Genomic DNA, 19,525 nt, shown 5'->3' with positions numbered 1-19,525 from the left:
TTATTACTATAGAGTAAAACAACTTTGAGTAAGATCGGTTGATAAATAAGGGTGTTACGGCAAAATATATATATATATATTATATATATATATATATATATATATATATATATATATATATATATATATATATATATATATATATATATATATATATATATATATATATATAATATATATATATATATATATATATATATATATATATATATATATATATATATATATATATATATATATATGCTAAAATCGGACGTTACATATATACAGTAGCGTGCAGTAATGAGTACATACTTTATTTTTTCATATCTAAACGAATAATATAAGCAGTAAAAAAGAAACTCAAAATGATTTTTTTTCCTTCTTAAATTCTAAATAAAAACAACAAAATAACTTTAATCAAAAAGTAAAGAATTCAGAGAGATAAACAAACATAATAACAAGTATATACAGCACTAAGTTCGGCCGGGCCGAATCTTAAATACCCACCACCATGAACCAAATATTAAGGTGCAATGGTTAGCATGCCCGCCTTGCATACACAAGGTCGTGGGTTCGATTCCTGCTTCGACCGAACACCAAATAGTTTTTCAGCGGTCGATTATCCCACCTCAGTAATGCTGGTGACATTTCTGAGGGTTTCAAAGCTTCTCTAAGTGGTTTCACTGCAATGTGGAACGCCGTTCGATCTCGGCTATAAAAAGGAGGTCCATTATCATTGAGCTTAACATGGAATCGGGCAGCACTCAGTGATAAGAGAGAAGTTCACCACTGTGGTATCACAATGGACTGAATAGTCTAAGTGAGCCTGATACCTAACCTAAGGTTTCCTTTGAAATTTCAGGAGGGCTTGAGGACTTGAGAAAACTTTCCGAAGATAAATTTAAAGATTTCGCCTATGAGGACTATATCAGATTCTGGATTTATAAGAACCATTTTTGTTTGAGTTTTAGAGGAATCATTAACATCTCTTGTAAGTGTGCAAGAAAATTATAAAATAACGTCTTGATTTGAGATCTTAAATCTGTAGAAGTAAAATCTGGAAATGTTACATTAAGTTTCAAGCAATTTCATGATCAGTGCGCCTTCTACACCCTCAAGAAGTGAAGTCGGTCTATATGGAGGCATTACCAAATGGACCGATAAAAACTTAATCCGATACACGTTTTTGTGAGCCTAGAATACCAGAATATTTACAATTTCAGGTGAATCAGATAAAAACTACGGTTTCTAGAAACCCAAGGAGTTAAATCGGGAGATCGCTCTTATGGGGGCAATACTAAAATATGGACCGATACTCACCGTTTTCGGCACACCTCTTTATGACCCGAAAATACCTCTAGATTTCCAATTTAAGGCAAATAGGATAAAAACTTCGGATTCTAGAAGCCCAAGACCCCAAATCGGCAGGTCGTTTTATATGGGGACCATACCAAAACATGGACCGATACTCACAATGTTTGGCACACGTATTTGTGGTCCTACAATACCTCTAGATTTCTAATTTCAGGTAAATTGAATAAAAACTGCGGTTTCTATAAGCCCAAGAAGTAAAATCGGGAGATCGGTCTATATGGGGGCTATACCAAAACATGGACCGATACTCACCATTTTGGCACACCTCTTTATGGTCATAAAATACCTCTAGATTTCAAATTTCAGGCAAATTGGATAAAAACTACGATTTCTATAAGCCCAAGACCCCAAATCGGGAGGTCGGTTTATATGGGGACTATATCAAAACATGGACCGATATAGCCCATCTTCGAACTTGACCTGCCTGCAGACAAAAGACGAGTTTGAGCAAAATTTCAGCACGATTGGTTCATTATTCAAGGCTGTAGCGTGATTACAACAGACAGACAGACAGACGGACAGACGGACATCGTTATATCGTCAGAATTTCTCTCAAGAATATATATACTTTATATAGTCGGAAATCGATATTTCGATGTGTTACAAACGGAATGACAAACTTATTATACCCCCGTCACCATTCTATGGTGGTGGGTATAAAAACAAGTAAGGAAAGTCTAAAGTCGGGCGGGGCCGACTATATTATACCCTGCACCACTTTGTAGATCTAAATTTTCGATGGCATATCACATCCGTCCAAATGTGTTGGGGGGCTATATATAAAGGTTTGTCCCAAATACATACATTTAAATATCACTCGATCTGGACAGAATTTGATAGACTTCTACAAAATCTATAGACTCAACATTTAAGTCGGCTAATGCACTAAGGTGAAACACAATGTTAGTAAAAAAAAATATGGGAAAGGTTTAAATCTGATGCAATTTTAAGGAAAACTTTGAAAAAGTTTATTTATGATTTATCGCAACTTCTCGGCTAAGCAGTGGCGATTTTACAAGGAAAATGTTGGTATTTTGACCATTTTTGTCGAAATCAGAAATATATATATGGGAGCTATATCTAAATCTGAACCGATTTCAACCAAATTTGGCACGCATACCAACAATGCTTATTCTACTCCCTGTGCAAAATTTCAACTAAATCGGAGTTAAAAATTGGCCTCTGTGGCCATATGAGTGTAAATCGGGCGAAAGCTATATATGGGAGATATATCTAAATCTGGACCGATTTTAACCAAATTTGGCACGCATACCAACAATGCTAATTCTACTCCCTGTGCAAAATTTCACCTAAATCGGAGCAAAAAATTGGCCTCTGTGGTCATATGAGTGTAAATCGGGCGAAAGCTATATATGGGAGCTATATCTAAATCTGAACCGATTTCAACCAAATTTGGCACGCATAGCTACAATGCTAATTCTACTCCCTGTGCAAAATTTCAACCAAATTGGGGTAAAACTCTGGCTTCTGGGACCGTATTAGTCCATATCGGGCGAAAGATATATATGGGAGCTATATCTAAATCTGAACCGATTTCAATAAAATTTAGCACACTTGACTATAGTACTAATTGTTCTTCTTGTGCAAAATTTTAAGCAAATTAGGTGAAAACTCTGGCTTTTGCGAAGTTTCCTTAAAGTTGCTTCAGATTTAAATGTTTCCCATATTTATACCCTGCTCCACACTGTGGAACAGGGTATTATAAGTTAGTGCATATGTTTGCATCGGTTTATATGGGGGCTATATATAATTATGGACCGATGTGGACCAATTTTTGCATGGTTGTTAGAGACCATATACCAACACCATGTACCAAATTTCAGCCGGATCGGATGGAATTTGCTTCTCTTTTAGGCTCCGCAAGCCAAATCTGGGGATCGGTTTATATGGGGGCTATATATAATTATGGACCGATGTGGACCAATTTTTGCATGGTTGTTAGAGACCATATACCAACACCATGTACCAAATTTCAGCCGGATCGGATGAAATATGCTTCTGTTAGAGGCTCCACAAGCCAAATCTGAGGGTCCCTTTATATGGGGGCTATACGTAAAACTGGACCGATATGGCCCATTTTCAATACCATCTGACCTACATCGATAACAAGTACTTGTGCCAAGTTTCAAGTCGATAGCTTGTTTCGTTCGGAAGTTAGCGTGATTTCAACAGACGGACGGACGGACGGACGGACATGGTTAGATCGACTCAGAATTTCACCACGACCCAGAATATATATACTTTATGGGGTCTTAGAGCAATATTTCGATGTGTTACAAACGGAATGACAAAGTTAATATACCCCCATCCTATGATGGAGGGTATAAAAATGGTGCAGAGTATAATATAGTCTTTAGACTTTCCTTACTTGTTTTGGTTTTGTTTAATTTAATTTAGATAATTACTTTGGTTTGTCGCTCACAGTATATCCACCCTAATATTCGTAGTTGTTTGTTTTAATATTTGTTTGTATTATTTATAACTATTATAATCGAATAAAGTCATGATTTTGGAAAATAAAACAAATTGCTCCAAGTAAGAAATGCCACAAAACACAAATAGAGATTTCCCTCCCAGCCCCTGCAATTTGTCCAAATCGTGTTCCTCCTTCTCTTCTGTTCAAGTCAAGCAAAATATACTAATTGCAATATTGATTTCAATTTGAAAAAATTTCGTTTGAAAAATTTTGTACTTACTGTGCACACATAGTAACTAAATCTTTGTCGGTTGTGCCTTGTTGTAGACCCCGTATGTAGAGATTTGTCTTGGACAATTGTTCGCCTTGATGATTTTGTGTTGTTCCATTATTGGGGCCCATTGTTGTTGTGTTTGTATTGGTATTACTTAGACTAGTACTTAGTGTTCCACTTTGGGATCCGGTATTTGATGAGCTGCTTGAGTTGGTATTACTTGGAGATGTGGCCGTAGGTACACGTTGACCGTACTACAATGGAAGAAATGCAAACGAGAAAAATGAAATCAGAAAAAAATGGGCAACAGTTTTTCGTAAGTAATAAAATTTGGCAGACTACTAGGCGGTATGGGCGATATTATAAGCTGACGTGAGCAAGTATTGTGAGACAGTATGCGGAGTACACCGAAAGAATTCTCTTCGTTAATTTTACGAAGAATTATTCATTAACTATTTTTCGTAAATTCTTCATTAAACCACGAAATTTTCATTGATTTTCGTAAATTTTGCGAATATTCGAAATGTCTATGAAATATTCTAGAATAACTTTCTTCGTAAAAAGTTCGTAATTTTATCGACATTTTTCTCATATTTCATGATTTTTTTGACTGTATAAAAAATATTTATCCTGATAAAATACACTTGATTGATTGATTATTTTTTTATTTGTGCGCTGTACCACAAAAGTAGCAGATAATAAGAGTATATACGATTTCCCTCATGATATAAACTTGTAAAATTTTAATTTTAAAACCAAAACAAAAAAAACACTATAAATAATAATTACAATAATTTTGAATTTTACTTTTAAAACAGCGAACCCACCAGGAAAGACAATTTTAGTTAATTTTAGAAAAAAATAGATTCATTTAAGAAAATTTTAACTAAATTGTATGAGAAACGCAAATGTCACACCGATTTCACAAAAATAAGTAAGAGGTTTCGATAAGTTTCAAACATTTATTGGACATTATTGTTATTTTTCTATTATTAAAGAAAATTTCCTCGTTTGTAGGAAAAAAAATTCGAGTTCAAAATTGCAAAAATGTCCTAGTACCATACACATAAAAAAATTGCACAAAAATATTTCCATTTAAAGTCAATTAAAAATTTAATTGATCCAACAAATTTTTTAATTGAAACAAAAATCAATCACAAAAATTAATAGTATCAATTATTTTTTTAATTGGATCAATTAATGTTTTCCTACATTTTTTCATTTCTGTGATTGAAGACATTTCAATTAAAAAATTAATTGGATCAATTAATTTCGTGGGTTTTTTGTGCCTACAAAGTTCGAGATGGGCGCATTATTAGTAAAATTTACAAATGTTAAGAAATTCTGAACTATTTTGTGGGAGACACGAAGTTAGTTAATCTTTGTGCTATGTTCTTTAACAACTATGCAAAAATTCGCCCATATCGGTCCATAATTATATATAGCCCCCATATAAACCGATCCCCACATTTGGTTTGCGGATCCTCTAAGAGAAGCAAATTTCATCCGATCCGCATGAAATTTGGTACATGGTATTAGTATATCGTCTCTAACAATCATGCAAAAATTGGTCCATATCGGTTCATTATTATATATACATAAACCGATCCAAAGATTTGACCTCCGGAGCCTCTTAGAGGAGCAAAATTAATCCGATCCGGTTCAAATTTGGTACATGGTGTTGGTATATGTTCTTTAACAACCATGAAAAAATTGGTCCATATCGGTCCATAATTATATATAAACCGATCCCCAGATTTGACCTCCGGAGCCTTTTGCAGGAGCAAAATTCATCCGATCCGGTTGAAATTTGTAACGTGGTGTTAGTATGTGGTCTCTAATAAACAAGCAAGAATTGGTCCATATCGGTCCATAATTACATATAGCCCCCATATAAATCGATCTCCAGATTTTATCTCCGGAACCTCTTGGAGAAGCAAAATTCATCCGATTCGGTTGAAATTTGGTATGTGGTGTTAGTATATGGTCTATAATAACCATGCAAAAATTGGTTCACATCGGTGCATAATTATATATATCGCCCATATAAACCATTCCCCAGATTTGATCTCCGGAGCCTCTTCGAGGAGCAAAATTCATCCGATCCGGTTAAAAGTTGGAACGTGGTGTTAGTATATGGCCGCTAATAACCATACCAAAATTGATCCATATCGGTATATAGTTATATATAGTCGATCCCCAATCACACAACAATTAGTCCATATCGGTTCATAATCATGGTTGCCACTCGAGCCAAAAATAATCTGCCAAAATTTTATTTCTATAGAAAATTTTGTAAAAATTTTATTCCTATAGAAAATTTTGTCAAATTTTATTTCTATACAAAATTACATACAAAAAATTCCTCTGTTTTTGTTTATTTAACTAACGTACCCAAAAAATTATTAAAGTCATGGAAATTTTCTTAAAATAATAACTTCTAGATTTAAAGTAATAACTTCTAAAATAGATTTAAATCGGCTTTAGTGAAATATACAGATCACTTTTTTTTTTGAGTGAACGAAAGCCCTTCATGAAATAGTGAACGCCCGTGAACATTCCGTTTTGATTTTTCATGCACGTTTCCGTCTCAGTTTGTTGCCGTCCGTTCACGATTTTGGAACGTAATTTTTTCTATTAGTGCACAAGAAAATGTAGCTCTTAATTTTTAAGAAGTTTTCTAGTAATAATTATTATTTTGAACAACTAATTAAAATTAGTTAACAATTTTAGCACAATAGACTCAACAGTAAAAAAGTATTTAAAAAATATTTTCAACTTCGCAGCATTCACAGAATATTTTTCGGTTCCAAAGATTTTATTTTTTTTCATTAAAAATGTATTTAAAAAATATTTTCAACTTCGCAGCATTCACAGAATATTTTTCGGTTCCAAAAATTTATCTTTACATTAATGATTTTTGTATTCTGATTCTGAGGCATAATTGAAGTGAAGATAAATTTAAGATACAGTTCTCTTTTAAATTTGAGTTGTGCGTACTTGATTCTAGGAAATAAATTTTTATTTATACATTTTTTCAGTTTTTTCCATCAGCGTCTTAATGATAACTTAAATTTTCAAATTCAGGTAGAATTTATGATATGTTTTAAGTTAAAAGCTCTTTTCAAATGGAGTGTTGAAAAACATGTCATATTTTTGAATGCTATTGTTTTGCTTTTATAGTCAAGATACGAAAAATCAACACATTTCAAGACGATTTCACTATTTTTCTTGCAGTGCATCTTGTAGATCTCCCTATCGCCTGACAGTTTTTGAGCACAAAGGAAAATATTACATATCGCTTTTCGGTCTCCTTAAACGGTGGAAAAGGGAATACGTAATCGTTTGGGCGAAGAGGGAGAGAGTTAAAACTGCTAGCACCTTGTTGGATAGAGGATGGCAAAATACCTACCGCTCCCCATTTCGTCTCCTTATTACGGAATAAACATAACTGAACCAATTTACTTGAAAACTTCAGCAATCAAATAGTAGGCTCCTGAAGTGTCTATAAGGTAAACCATTTGACAGAAGAGGTCACCACCCATCAGCCCAATTTCTACTGACCCCATTTCTTTAATCCACCCGGTTTTCATGGAATGTGGCAAGCATTTAGATATTTGTAGGGGAAGCGCAAATCGCAATTGTTTTTAGCTGGTATTGGCCAAAAAATTATTTCAGTTCAATATTGGCTGCATTGTTTGCAATGCTTTTGTGAACATTGTTTGCATTGAAATTTAACCCCGGAGCTATAAAAAACGACTATAAAGAGCATCGTATCTGCTACATTATTGAATTTTTTTTTTGGTGTTTTTTTTTTTTTTTTTTTTGAAAACGGCCTTTTGGCATATATGCTAGCTGCTGTTACTTTTGTTATAATCGTGTGGCATAACAGGTGCTCAATAAACTCAAAATTCGCCTATGGCACCCTCCACTGACAAGGAAAGGACAACTATTGCTCTTGCTAAAACGTGGTCAGTGGGTACACTGAAAACAAAATGTGACCCAAATATGAAAGAGTATGCAAACAAAATGACAAAAAAATGCAATTTACACAATATTAGGGGGAAATATATGCGTGAAAATAAACTCAGAAATGAATTAGCACAGACAAAAACCATTTTTTTAACAGAGCTCTGTTAATTAATTAACAGAGATTCATAAATGCGCTAACAGAGCCAAATTGCCTCTGGAGTCCCTTCCTCTCCACAAATTATGCCGAAAAACTCAAATTTCTAAAAAAAAACAAGTATATACGGCCGTAAGTTCGGCCAGGCCGAAGCTTATGTACCCTCCATCATGGATTGCGTAGAAACTTCTTCTAAACACTGCCATCCACAATCGAATTACTTAAGTTGCGGTAACGCTTGCCGATGGCAAGGTATCTTAAAATCTCCTAACACCATCTTCTAAATTGTATGTAAGTCCAAACGTGGTATATATTAAATCAAAAAAGATCGATCCAATACGTATATAATTCAGTTTGACAAAGTAGACATAAAATGTTGACAAAATTTTCTACAGAAATAAAATTTTCTGTAGAAATAAAATTTTCACAAAATTTTCTATAGAAATAAAAATTTTCACAAAATTTTCTATAGAAAGAAAATTTTGACAAAAAATTCTACAGCAATAAACTTGTAACAAAATTTTCTATAGAAATAAACTTTTGACAAAATTTTTTATAGAAATAAAATCTTGGTAGATTATTTTTGGCTCGAGCGGCAACCATGATTATGAACCGAATAAAATTTGAACAAAATTTTCTATAGAAATAAAATTTTGACAAAATTTTCTATAGAAATAAAATTTTGACGATGATGAACATTTCATTATGAACCGAATAAAATTTTGACAAAATTTTCTATAGAAATAAAATTTTGACAAAATTTTCTATAGAAATAAAATTTTGGTAGATTATTTTTGGCTCTAGTGGCAACCATGATTATGAACCGATATGGACCAATTTTTGTGTGATTGGACCAATTGTTGTATGGTTGTTAGCGACCATATACTAACACCACGTTCCTAATTTGAACCGGATCGGATGAATTTTGCTCCTCCAAGAGGCTCCGGAGGTCAAATCTGGAGAACGTTTTATATGGGGGCTATATATAATTATGGACCGATATGGACCAATTCTGGCACGGTTGTTAAAGATCATATACTAACACCATGTTCAAAATTACAACCGGATTGGATGAAATTTGCTTCTCTTGTAGACTTCGCAAGCCAAATCTGGGGATCGGCTTATATGGGGGCTATATATAATTATGAACCGATGTGGACCAATTTTTGCATGGTTATTAGAGACCATATAACAATATCATGTACCAAATTTCAGGCGGATCGGATGAAATTTGCTTCTCTTTGAGGCTCCGCAACCCAAATCTGGGGATCGGTTTATATGGGCGCTATATATAATTATGGACCGATGTGGAACAATTTTTGCACAGTTGTTAGAGACCATATACCAATACCATGTACCAAATTTCAGCCGGATCGGATGCAATTTGCTTCTCTTTGAGGCTTCGCAAGCCAAATCTGGAGATCGGTTTATATGGGGTCTATATATAATTATGGACCGATGTGGACCAATTTTTGCATGGTTGTTAGATACCATATACCAACATCATGTACCAAATTTCAGCCGGATCGGATGAAATTTGCTTCTCTTTGAGGCTCCGCAAGCCAAATCTGGGGATCGGTTTATATGGGGGCTATATATAATTATGGACCCATGTGGACCAATTTTTGCACGATTGTTAGAGACCATCTACCAACACCATGTACCAAATTTCAGCTGGATCGGATGAAATATGCTTCTCTTAGAGGCTCCACAAGCCAAATCTGGGGATCGGTTTATATGGGGGATATATATAATTATGGACCGATGTGGACAAATTTTTGCATGATTATTAGAGACCATCTACCAACACCATGTACCAAATTTCAGCCGGATCGGATGAAATATGCTTCTCTTAGAGGGGGCTATACGTAAAAGTGGACCGATATGGCCCATTTTCAATACCATCCGACCTACATCGATAACAACTACTTGTGCCAAGTTTCAAGTCGATAGCTTGTTTCGTTCGGAAGTTAGCGTGATTTCAACAGACGGACGGACGGACGGACGGACGGACGGACATGCTTAGATCGACTCAGAATTTCACCACGACCCAGAATATATATACTTTATGGGGTCTTAGAGCAATATTTCGATGTGTTACAAACGGAATGACAAAGTTAATATACCCCCATCCTATGATGGAGGGTATAAAAATGAGACATATGTGTGAATGTAGGCAATGTCAAAAGTGGATGGTTTAATTTTAGATTAAGTTAATTGGGTAGGCAGACCATTTAATATTTATCCTCGTGATAAAAAATAAATCTCTCATTGGTTAGGACTGAGCAAACCTCTGTTAACTAATTACAGTGCTCTGTTAGCGAATCTATGAAGCTCTGTTAAAAAATTAATGCAACAGTGGTTTGTGTCTGTGCTAACTAAATTTATCTTCACACACATATCTGTGTATTAATTTTAATTTTATAAAGCATACATATAAATCTAGATATCTCCTACAATAATGTCTTTAGTTTAAAGAAGCCGCATTTCTGGTTGTAAGAACAATCTCAAAATCCTTAAAGGAACGTCAAAATCTCAATCCAAGTAAACTTTTTGTTGAGTGTACCTAAAGTAGACATATGAACGTTTTTATAATTGGAAAAGGTAGCAAGAGAAAAAAAATTAAGCAGGACAGGCATCTGTACTATTGTAAAGGGTCAGTTGAATGGATAAAATAGCAAAGGGCGAGTCTGATATTACCCTCCATCACATATTCGCATAGTGTAGTCTCTTGAAATGGAGATTTTTCGTCACACAGACTATCTTAATTCTTGAGTTCACTATGGTTTTTCACATACCAGTGTATTTTTGTGTACATTGACCAGAGATTATGGCCGCCAATGGCGTTTTTGTCTCTGTTGCAAGTACCGTTAAAGCTTTTATCATGTGATGCATTCAACGAAATTTATTGATACTCTGGGAGAAGTAATCGTTTTTTTTGTGGAATAAGGACATGGTTTTTGGCACTCTTCCATTTCTGTAGCCTTGCCAAATAAATTAAAAGAAACGAATTATGGAAAATTTTATATTCATACTGGACAGTGGCACAAAAAAGGGAACGTATGTTTTAGTAAGTTTAAATTTGTTGATTTTTTTGGATTTATTTTATTATAGTTTGGAATTTTTTGAACCAAATAGTGTCCTTTTTTGTGTAATACGGGATCCTTTACCCAATTTGTACGACTCTACCAAAGAAAAAATACTTCCCTCAGAAACGAAATTTTAGATAAACGAAGTTCCCAATTGTTATAAAGAATATTCTTAAAAAGCAAATAAACCAGAATTTGTTACAAGTGTTGTAACGATTTTATATAATTATTTCTATTTACTTCAATAGAAAATTTTTTAGCATCAAAAGAAAACTTAGTTTGTCTAAAATTTCGTTCCTCAGAAAAGAAAACTCTTCTTTCAGTGTGTAACTCCTATAAACACAAATCTCCATGTTTTACTTTCCGAGTATCTAAAAACCGCAAATTCCCGTAGGTGTTCACTTAAACCGCTATACCATATGCACCACACAGCACATCAATTCAAAAAAACTACACCATACACCCAAAGAAAAAATACTTTCCTCCGGAACGAAATTTTAGGCAAAAGAAATTCCCATTTCTGATAAGGTATTTTCTTTAAGAGTTGATTTTCAACTTCTCGTTTGGGCAGATTTTCAAATATCAAAAATCGGTCAGTTGAATTTGATTATAAAAAGTCGCCTTCAACTTTTCCACTTTTTTCTTAAATGTCGATTGATCGAAATCAAAAGTCGACTTGTGTCGATTTTTAAAAATATTAAACGTCGAATGGACAAATTTGTAGATTATAAAATATGGTTTCAATTCTTCGAATTTTTTTGGTAAAAGACGATAAGTCGATGTAGGCCAACATCAAAAGTCGATTTCGACTTTTCCGTTTTCAAGTTTTCGTCTTTTCCGTTAAAAGTCGAATAGACGATGTTGACTAACATCAAAAGTTAATTCGTCAAATTTAAGGATTATAAAATGTCGACTCGGACTTTTTGGTTTAAAGTCGAGTAGCAGATTTTGGCCAACATTAAAAGTCGATTAAGGCCGATTTTCGAATTTAGAAGTCGATTAGACGATTTTGACCAACATCAAAAGTGGATTTTCCAAAATTATGTTTTGTTTTTTAATTTTATTATAAGAAGTCGACTGCATCTTTCCGATATTTTGATTAAAAATCGATTAGTCCATTTTGACCAACATCCAGTCTATTATTCAAATTTGAAAATTATAGAAACTCGACTGCAATTTTTCGACTGTTTTGCTAAAAGTCGATTTTGGGCCAACGTCAAAACTCGATTTGGCTCCATTATCAAAAATATCAAGAGTCGATAACTCGAATTTGAAGATTAGAAAAGCCGATAGGAAATGTTGCCTAACATCAAACGTCCATTTGGATTGATTTTCAAAAATATTAAAAGACGATTTCTACACTGAAAAAAAGCATACTCGGTTCCAAAGATTTTGTCTTTACTTTAAAAATTGTGGTATTGATTCCGATCCAAAGAAGCGGAGAATACAAGTAAGGATACTTTTAAGACACAATTCTCTTTTAAATTTAGGTTTTGTGTACTTGCTTCTAGGAAGCAAATTTAATTTTTTCGCTTTCTCAGCTTTTTTTCTTCATATGCTATCAAATTCCTTTAAAAACGAGTTAACGGCTACTTTATTTTCCAAATTAGGACTCGACTTCCAGTAGAAATTATGCTATGTTTGAAGTAAAAACTTCTTTAAAATAAAGTTTTGAAAAACATGTCCTATATTTGAACGATTTTTTGCTTTGTAGTCAAGATGCAAAAAGACAACAAATTTAAAGACAATTTCATTAAATTTAAAGAATTTTTCTGAATTATTAAAGGCAAGTTGACCTTAGGCTATAAATTTTTTCTTTCGTGTTAAGATACCCATTTTTAAGTCAAATCACTTAATTATAAGGACAATACGACTTCACTGAAAAGTTTATCGACTTTTGGACAAGGAAAATAACTTTATTTTAGAGAAATGCGTCTTCTATGCTAAGCAAAATTTGTATTCGTATTTTAAAGACATGAAATCTTTGACCACACGACAATATTTTTTTCAGTGTAGCATTTGAACATTATAAAAAGACGATTTCAAATTTTCGACCTTTTCGAACATCAAAAGTCAATGTAAGGGTGTTTAAAAAGTTGATTACCAACATCAATAGTTGATTAGTCGATTTTGACCATCATCAAAGGCGATTTTCAAAACTATCAAAAGTTTGTGGAATTTGAGAATTATAAAAAATCGATTTTGTCCAACATCAAAAGTCGATTACCAAAAGTCGATTGGTCGAATTTGATGATTATAAAAAGTCCATTTTGTCCAACATCAAAAGCCGATTTTCAAAACTATCAAAAGTCGATTGCGACTCTTCGACCTTTTCTTTAAAAGTCAAATAAGGTTGATTTTCAAAAATCGATTAGACGTCGATTTTGGCCAACATCAAAAGTAGATTTTAAAAAATATCAAAAATCAAACTAATAAAATTTCGATTAGTAGAATTTGAAGATTATAGACAGTTGACTTCAACTTTGCGAATTTTTCGTTAAAAGTCGGTTAGTCAATTATGGCCAACATCAAAAGTCGATTTGAGTCCATTTTTGTCGACATCAATTTTTCGACGACATCAAGACGTCGACGATTGTAGCCAACATCAAAGGTCGATTTTGAAAAATATTAAAAGTTGATTAGTCGTATTTGAAGATTATAAAAATGCGACTTCAAGTTTTTTAAAATATAAAAGTCGCTTAGTCGAATTTATAAAAATATGATTTAGACTTCTTCGTTAAGAATCGGTTAGTCGATTTGATTTGTCGATTTTAAAGATTATAAAAAGTCGACTTCGACTCTCTTTGAGAAAAAAATATATTTGTCTAAAAGTTGGTTTTGTGACTTTTGAATCACCATGTCAAGTTTATGTGCAAACTACCCTAATTTTTCATAAAAAGAATTTACTACCAATATTTTTATACCCTCCACCATAGGATGGGGGTATATTAACTTTGTTATTCCGTTTGTAACACATGGAAATATTGCTCTAAGAACCCCTAAAGTATATATATTCTGAGCATGTCCGTCCGTCCGTCCGTCTATTGAAATCACGCTAACTTCCGAACGAAACAAGCTATCGACTTGAAACTTGGCACAAGTAGTTGTTATTGATGTAGGTCGGATGGTATTGAAAATGGGCCATATCGGTCCACTGTTACGTATAGCCCCCATATAAACGGACCCCCAAATTTGGCTTGCGATTGCTCTAAGAGAAGCAAATTTCATCCGATCCGGCTGAAATTTGGTACATGGTGTTAGTATATGGTCTCTAACAACCATGCAAAAATTGGTCCACATCGGTCCATAATTATATATAGCCCCCATATAAACCGATCCCCCGATTTGGCTTGTGGAGCCTCTAAGAGAAACAATTTATCCGATCGGGCTGAAATTTGGTACATGCTGTTAGTATATGGTCTCTAATAACCATGCAAAAATTGGTCCATATCGGTCCATAATTATATATAGCCCCCATATAAACCGATCCCCCGATTAGGCTTGCGGAGCCCCTAAGAGAAGCAAATTTCATCCGATCGGGCTGAAATTTGGTACATGGTGTTAGTATATGGTCTCTAATGACCATGCAAAAATTGGTCCATATCGGTCCATAATTATATATAGCCCCCATATAAACCGATCCCCCGATTTGGCTTGCAGAGCCTCTAAGAGAAACAATTTTCATCCGATCGGGCTGAAATTTGGTACATGGTGTTAATATATGGTCTCTAACAACCATGCAAAAATTGGTCCACATCGGTCTATAATTATATATAGCCCCCATATATACCTATCACCATATTTGACCTCCAGATGTGAAAATTCTTCCCATTCGGTTGAAATTTGGTACGTGATGTTAGTATAGGGTATCCAACAACCATGCAGGAATTGGTTCCTATCAGTCCATAATAATATATAGCTCCCATAAAAACCGATCCCCAGATTTGACCTCCGGTGCCTTTTGGAGGAGCAAAATTCATCCGATCTGGTTGAAATTTGGTACGTGGTGGTAGTATATGATATTTAAGTATTTAGTCTTTCGTAGAAGTTTCTACGCAATCCATGGTGGAGGGTACATAAGATTCAGCCTGGCCGAACTTACGGCCGTATATACTTGTTTCTAGTTTTTTTTTGCAAAAAGATTTTCTATAAGGAGATTGACATATTTTTCGTTAATTTAATACGACTCTTAAGCAAAAACAGACATTTAAACATTCCCTGGCCTATAAAGTTCATATGCCCATATAATGAAATTTCCGAGCATAGCTTGCGCTTACGAATTGAATGGAATTTTTAATTTTTCCTGTCACTTGTGAATACTCACAAAAATACCCATACGCAGAAATTTTTCCAGAAGAATTTGATGGATGTTGCGGGCAATACATATTAGTATTCAGCACACACCATCATCATTCATTTAATTCCAGTGGAATTATTTCATTATCACCATTGCAAGAACAAGAACAATGGTGACGGTGGGGTTGAAAGGCGTCAATAATGATTATGATGCTGAATGACGTTGATCGGAATAGCAGAAGCCACTTAGATCAAATATCTCTCCATACAGAAATAATACAGAGAAAACCATTACTATCCAGTGGGGGAAAATGCTACTTACACTGCAAAAAAATATTTACGTGATATTAAAGATTCCACAACCTAAAGTTTAGGATGCGCAATTTACAAATTTCTTTAAAATAAAAAAAAATTAATTAAAATAAAGTTTATAATTTTTGCTTCAAAAATTTTATTTTATTAAATTTAGGGCACAAATTTTGGAAATTTGCATTCCTTCATTATAGCCGAATGTCTTTAAATAAAGGCAAATGTACCTTAAAGTAAAGAAACACATTTTTGACTTAAAGAAATCATCCTTAAATCAACTGGAATATTGAATCTTTAGATTTAAGATAAAAACGCTTCAAATATAGGCTAAGGCTTGTTTTGAGGATTTAGCATCTTTGGTTTAAAGCTTTTTTTATACCCTCCACCATAGGATGGGGGTATATTAACTTTGTCATTCCATTAGTAACACATCGAAATATTGCTCTAAGACCCCATAACGTTTATATTCTGGGTCGTGGTGAAATTCTGAGTCGATCTAAGCATGTCCGTCCGTCCGTCTGTTGAAATCACGCTAACTTCCGAACGAAACAAGCTATCGACTTGAAACTTGACACAAGTAATTGTTATTGCTTGTCCACTTTTACGTATAGCCCCCATATAAACGGACCCCCAAATTTGGCTTGCAGACCCTCTAAGAGAAGCAAATTTCATCCGATCCGGCTGAAATTTGGTACATGGTGTTAGTGTATGGTCTTTAACAACCATGCAAAAATTTTAATTGTGAAGAAAGTTGAACTTCTAGAGTTTTTAACGATTGTTAATGAAAACCTTAGATTAAATAAAATAAAAAGGTAAAAATAGCGAATTTTTCTCATTTTGGCTGAAGAGCAAAAAAGAAGCAAATGCTATCGTTACTTTCTGGAAAAGTAAAATACCACATACAAATTTGCTTCCTTTTTTTTTGTCAAAATTCGTTTTGATTATTCAACATAGTTCCCTTCAAGAGCGATACAACGATTATAACGACCTTCCAATTTTTTGATACCATTTTGGTAGTACTCCTTCGGTTTTGCCTCAAAATAGGCCTCAGTTTCGGCGATCACCTCTTCATTGCAGCCAAATTTTTTCCCTGCGAGCATCGTTTTGATGTCTGAGAACAAGAAAATGTCGCTGGGGGCCAGATCTGCCCAATTCATATTTTTTTTGCCATCGTTCTCAATGACTTGTGGAGCGGTGCGTTGTCTTGGTGGAAGAACACTTTTTATACCCTCCATCATAGGATGGGGGTATATTAACTTTGTCATTCCGTTTGTAACACATCGAAATATTGCTCTAAGACCCCATAAAGTATATATATTCTGGGTCGTGGTGAAATTCTGAGTCGATCTAAGCATGTCCGTCCGTCTGTCCGTCCGTCCTTCCGTCCGTCTGTTGAAATCCCGCTAACTTCCGAACGAAACAAGCTATCGACTTGAAACTTGGCACAAGTAGTTGTTATCGATGTAGGTCGGATGGTATTGAAAATGGGCCATATCGGTCCACTTTTACGTATAGCCCCCATATAAATGGACCCTCAGATTTGGCTTGTGGAGCCTCTAACAGAAGCATATTTCATCCGATTCGGCTGAAATTTGGTATATGGTGTTGGTATATGGTTGGTATAGGGTCTCTAACAACCATGCAAAAATTGGTCCATATCGGTCCATAATTATATATAGCCCCCATATAAACCGATCCCCAGATTTGGCTTGCGGTGCCTAAAAGAGAAGCAAATTTCATCCGATCCGGCTGAAATTTGGTACATGGTGTTGGTATATGGTCTCTAACAACCATGCAAAAATTGGTTCACATCGGTCCATAATTATATATAGCCCCCATATAAACCGATCCCCAGATTTGGCTTGCGGAGCCTCAAAGGGAAGAAAATTTCATCCGATCCGGCTGAAATTTGGTACATGATGTTGGTATGTGGTCTCTAACAACCATGCAAAAATTAGTCCATATCGGTCCTTAATTATATATAGCCCCCATATAAACCGATCCCCAGATTTGGCTTGTGGAGCCTCTAAGAGAAGCATATTTCATCCGATCCGGCTGAAATTTGGTACATGGTGTTGGTATATGGTCTCTAACAATCATGCAAAAATTGGTCCACATCGGTCCATAATTATATATAGCCCCCATATAAACCGATCACCAGATTTGGCTTGTGGAGCCTCTAAGAGAAGCATATTTCATCCGATCCGGCTGAAATTTGGTACATGGTGTTGGTATATGGTCTCTAACTATCATGCAAAAATTGGTCCACATCGGTCCATAATTAAATATAGCCCCCATATAAACCGATCTCCAGATTTGGCTTGCGAAGCCTCAAAGAGGAGCAAATTGCATCCGATCCGGATGAAATTTGGTACATGGTATTGGTATATGGTCTCTAACAACCGTGCAAAAATTGGTCCACATCGGTCCATAATTATATATGGCGCCCATATAAACCGATCCCTAGATTTGGGTTGCGGAGCCTCAAAGAGAAGCAAATTTCATCCGATCCGCCTGAAATTTGGTACATGGTATTTGTATATGGTCTCTAACAACCATGCAAAAATTGGTCCACATCGGTTCATAATTATATATAGCCCCCATATAAACCGATCCCCAGATTTGGCTTGCGAAGTCTCCAAGAGAAGCAAATGTCATCCAATCCGGTTGTAATATGGAAAATGGTGTTAGTATATGATCTTTAACAACCGTGCCAGAATTGGTCCATATCGGTCCATAATTATATATAGCCCCCATATAAAACATTCTCCAGATTTGACCTTCGGAACCTCTTGGAGGAGCAAAATTCATCCGATCCGGTTCAAATTAGGCATGGTCTCTAACAACCATACCAAAATTGGTCCAATCACACACAAATTGGTCCATATCGGTTCATAATCATGGTTGCCACTAGAGCCAAAAATAATCTACCAAAATTTTATTTCTATAGAAAATTTTGTCAAAATTTTGTTTCTATAGAAAATTTTGTCAAAATTTTATTTCTAGAGAAAATTTTGTTAAAATTTTATTCGGTTCATAATAAAATTTTCATCGTTGTCAAAATTTTATTTCTATAGAAAATTTTGTCAAAACTTTATTTCTATAGAAAATTTTGTTCAAATTTTATTCGGTTCATAATCATGGTTGCCACTCGAGCCAAAAATAATCTACCAAGATTTTATTTCTATACAAAATTTTGTCAAAAGTTTATTTCTATAGAAAATTTTGTTAAAATTTTATTTCTGTAGAAATTTTTGTCAAAATTTTCTATCTATAGAAAATTTTGTCAAAATTTTTATTTCTATAGAAAATTTTGTGAAAATTTTATTTCTATAGAAAATTTTGTTAAAATTTTATTTCTGTAGAAAATTTTGTCAAAATTTTATGTCTAATTTGTCAAACTGAATTATATACGTATTGGATGGATCTTTTTTGATTTAATATATACCACGTATGGACTTACATACAATTTAGAAGATGGTGTTAGGAGGTTTTAAGATACCTTGCCATCGGCAAGCGTTAAGTAATTCGATTGTGGATGGCAGTGTTTAGATGAAGTTTCTACGCAATCCATGATGGAGGGTACATAAGCTTCGGCCTGGCCGAACTTACGGCCGTATATACTTGTTTCTTCTTCA

General features: G+C 34.4%; 1 protein-coding gene across 12 annotated transcripts in view; it reads right to left on the bottom strand.

Moving 5' to 3' along the window:
* LOC142237055 (protein alan shepard-like) overlaps positions 1 to 19,525 on the bottom strand; it is a 1,108,257-nt gene that overhangs the window by 90,626 nt on the left and 998,106 nt on the right. For all 12 annotated transcript variants that reach the window (XM_075308393.1, XM_075308391.1, XM_075308390.1 and 9 more), the window contains one exon: positions 4,074 to 4,321. In XM_075308393.1, the coding sequence (XP_075164508.1) occupies positions 4,074 to 4,321 (248 nt within the window). The remainder of the gene's footprint in view (positions 1 to 4,073; positions 4,322 to 19,525) is intronic.

Source organism: Haematobia irritans, chromosome 4 (assembly GCF_050003625.1).
Source record: "Haematobia irritans isolate KBUSLIRL chromosome 4, ASM5000362v1, whole genome shotgun sequence".
In the NCBI taxonomy this organism is placed as follows: domain Eukaryota; kingdom Metazoa; phylum Arthropoda; class Insecta; order Diptera; family Muscidae; genus Haematobia; species Haematobia irritans.
Note: the sequence above shows the minus strand (reverse complement) of the source record. Positions and strands in the feature narration are given on the sequence as shown.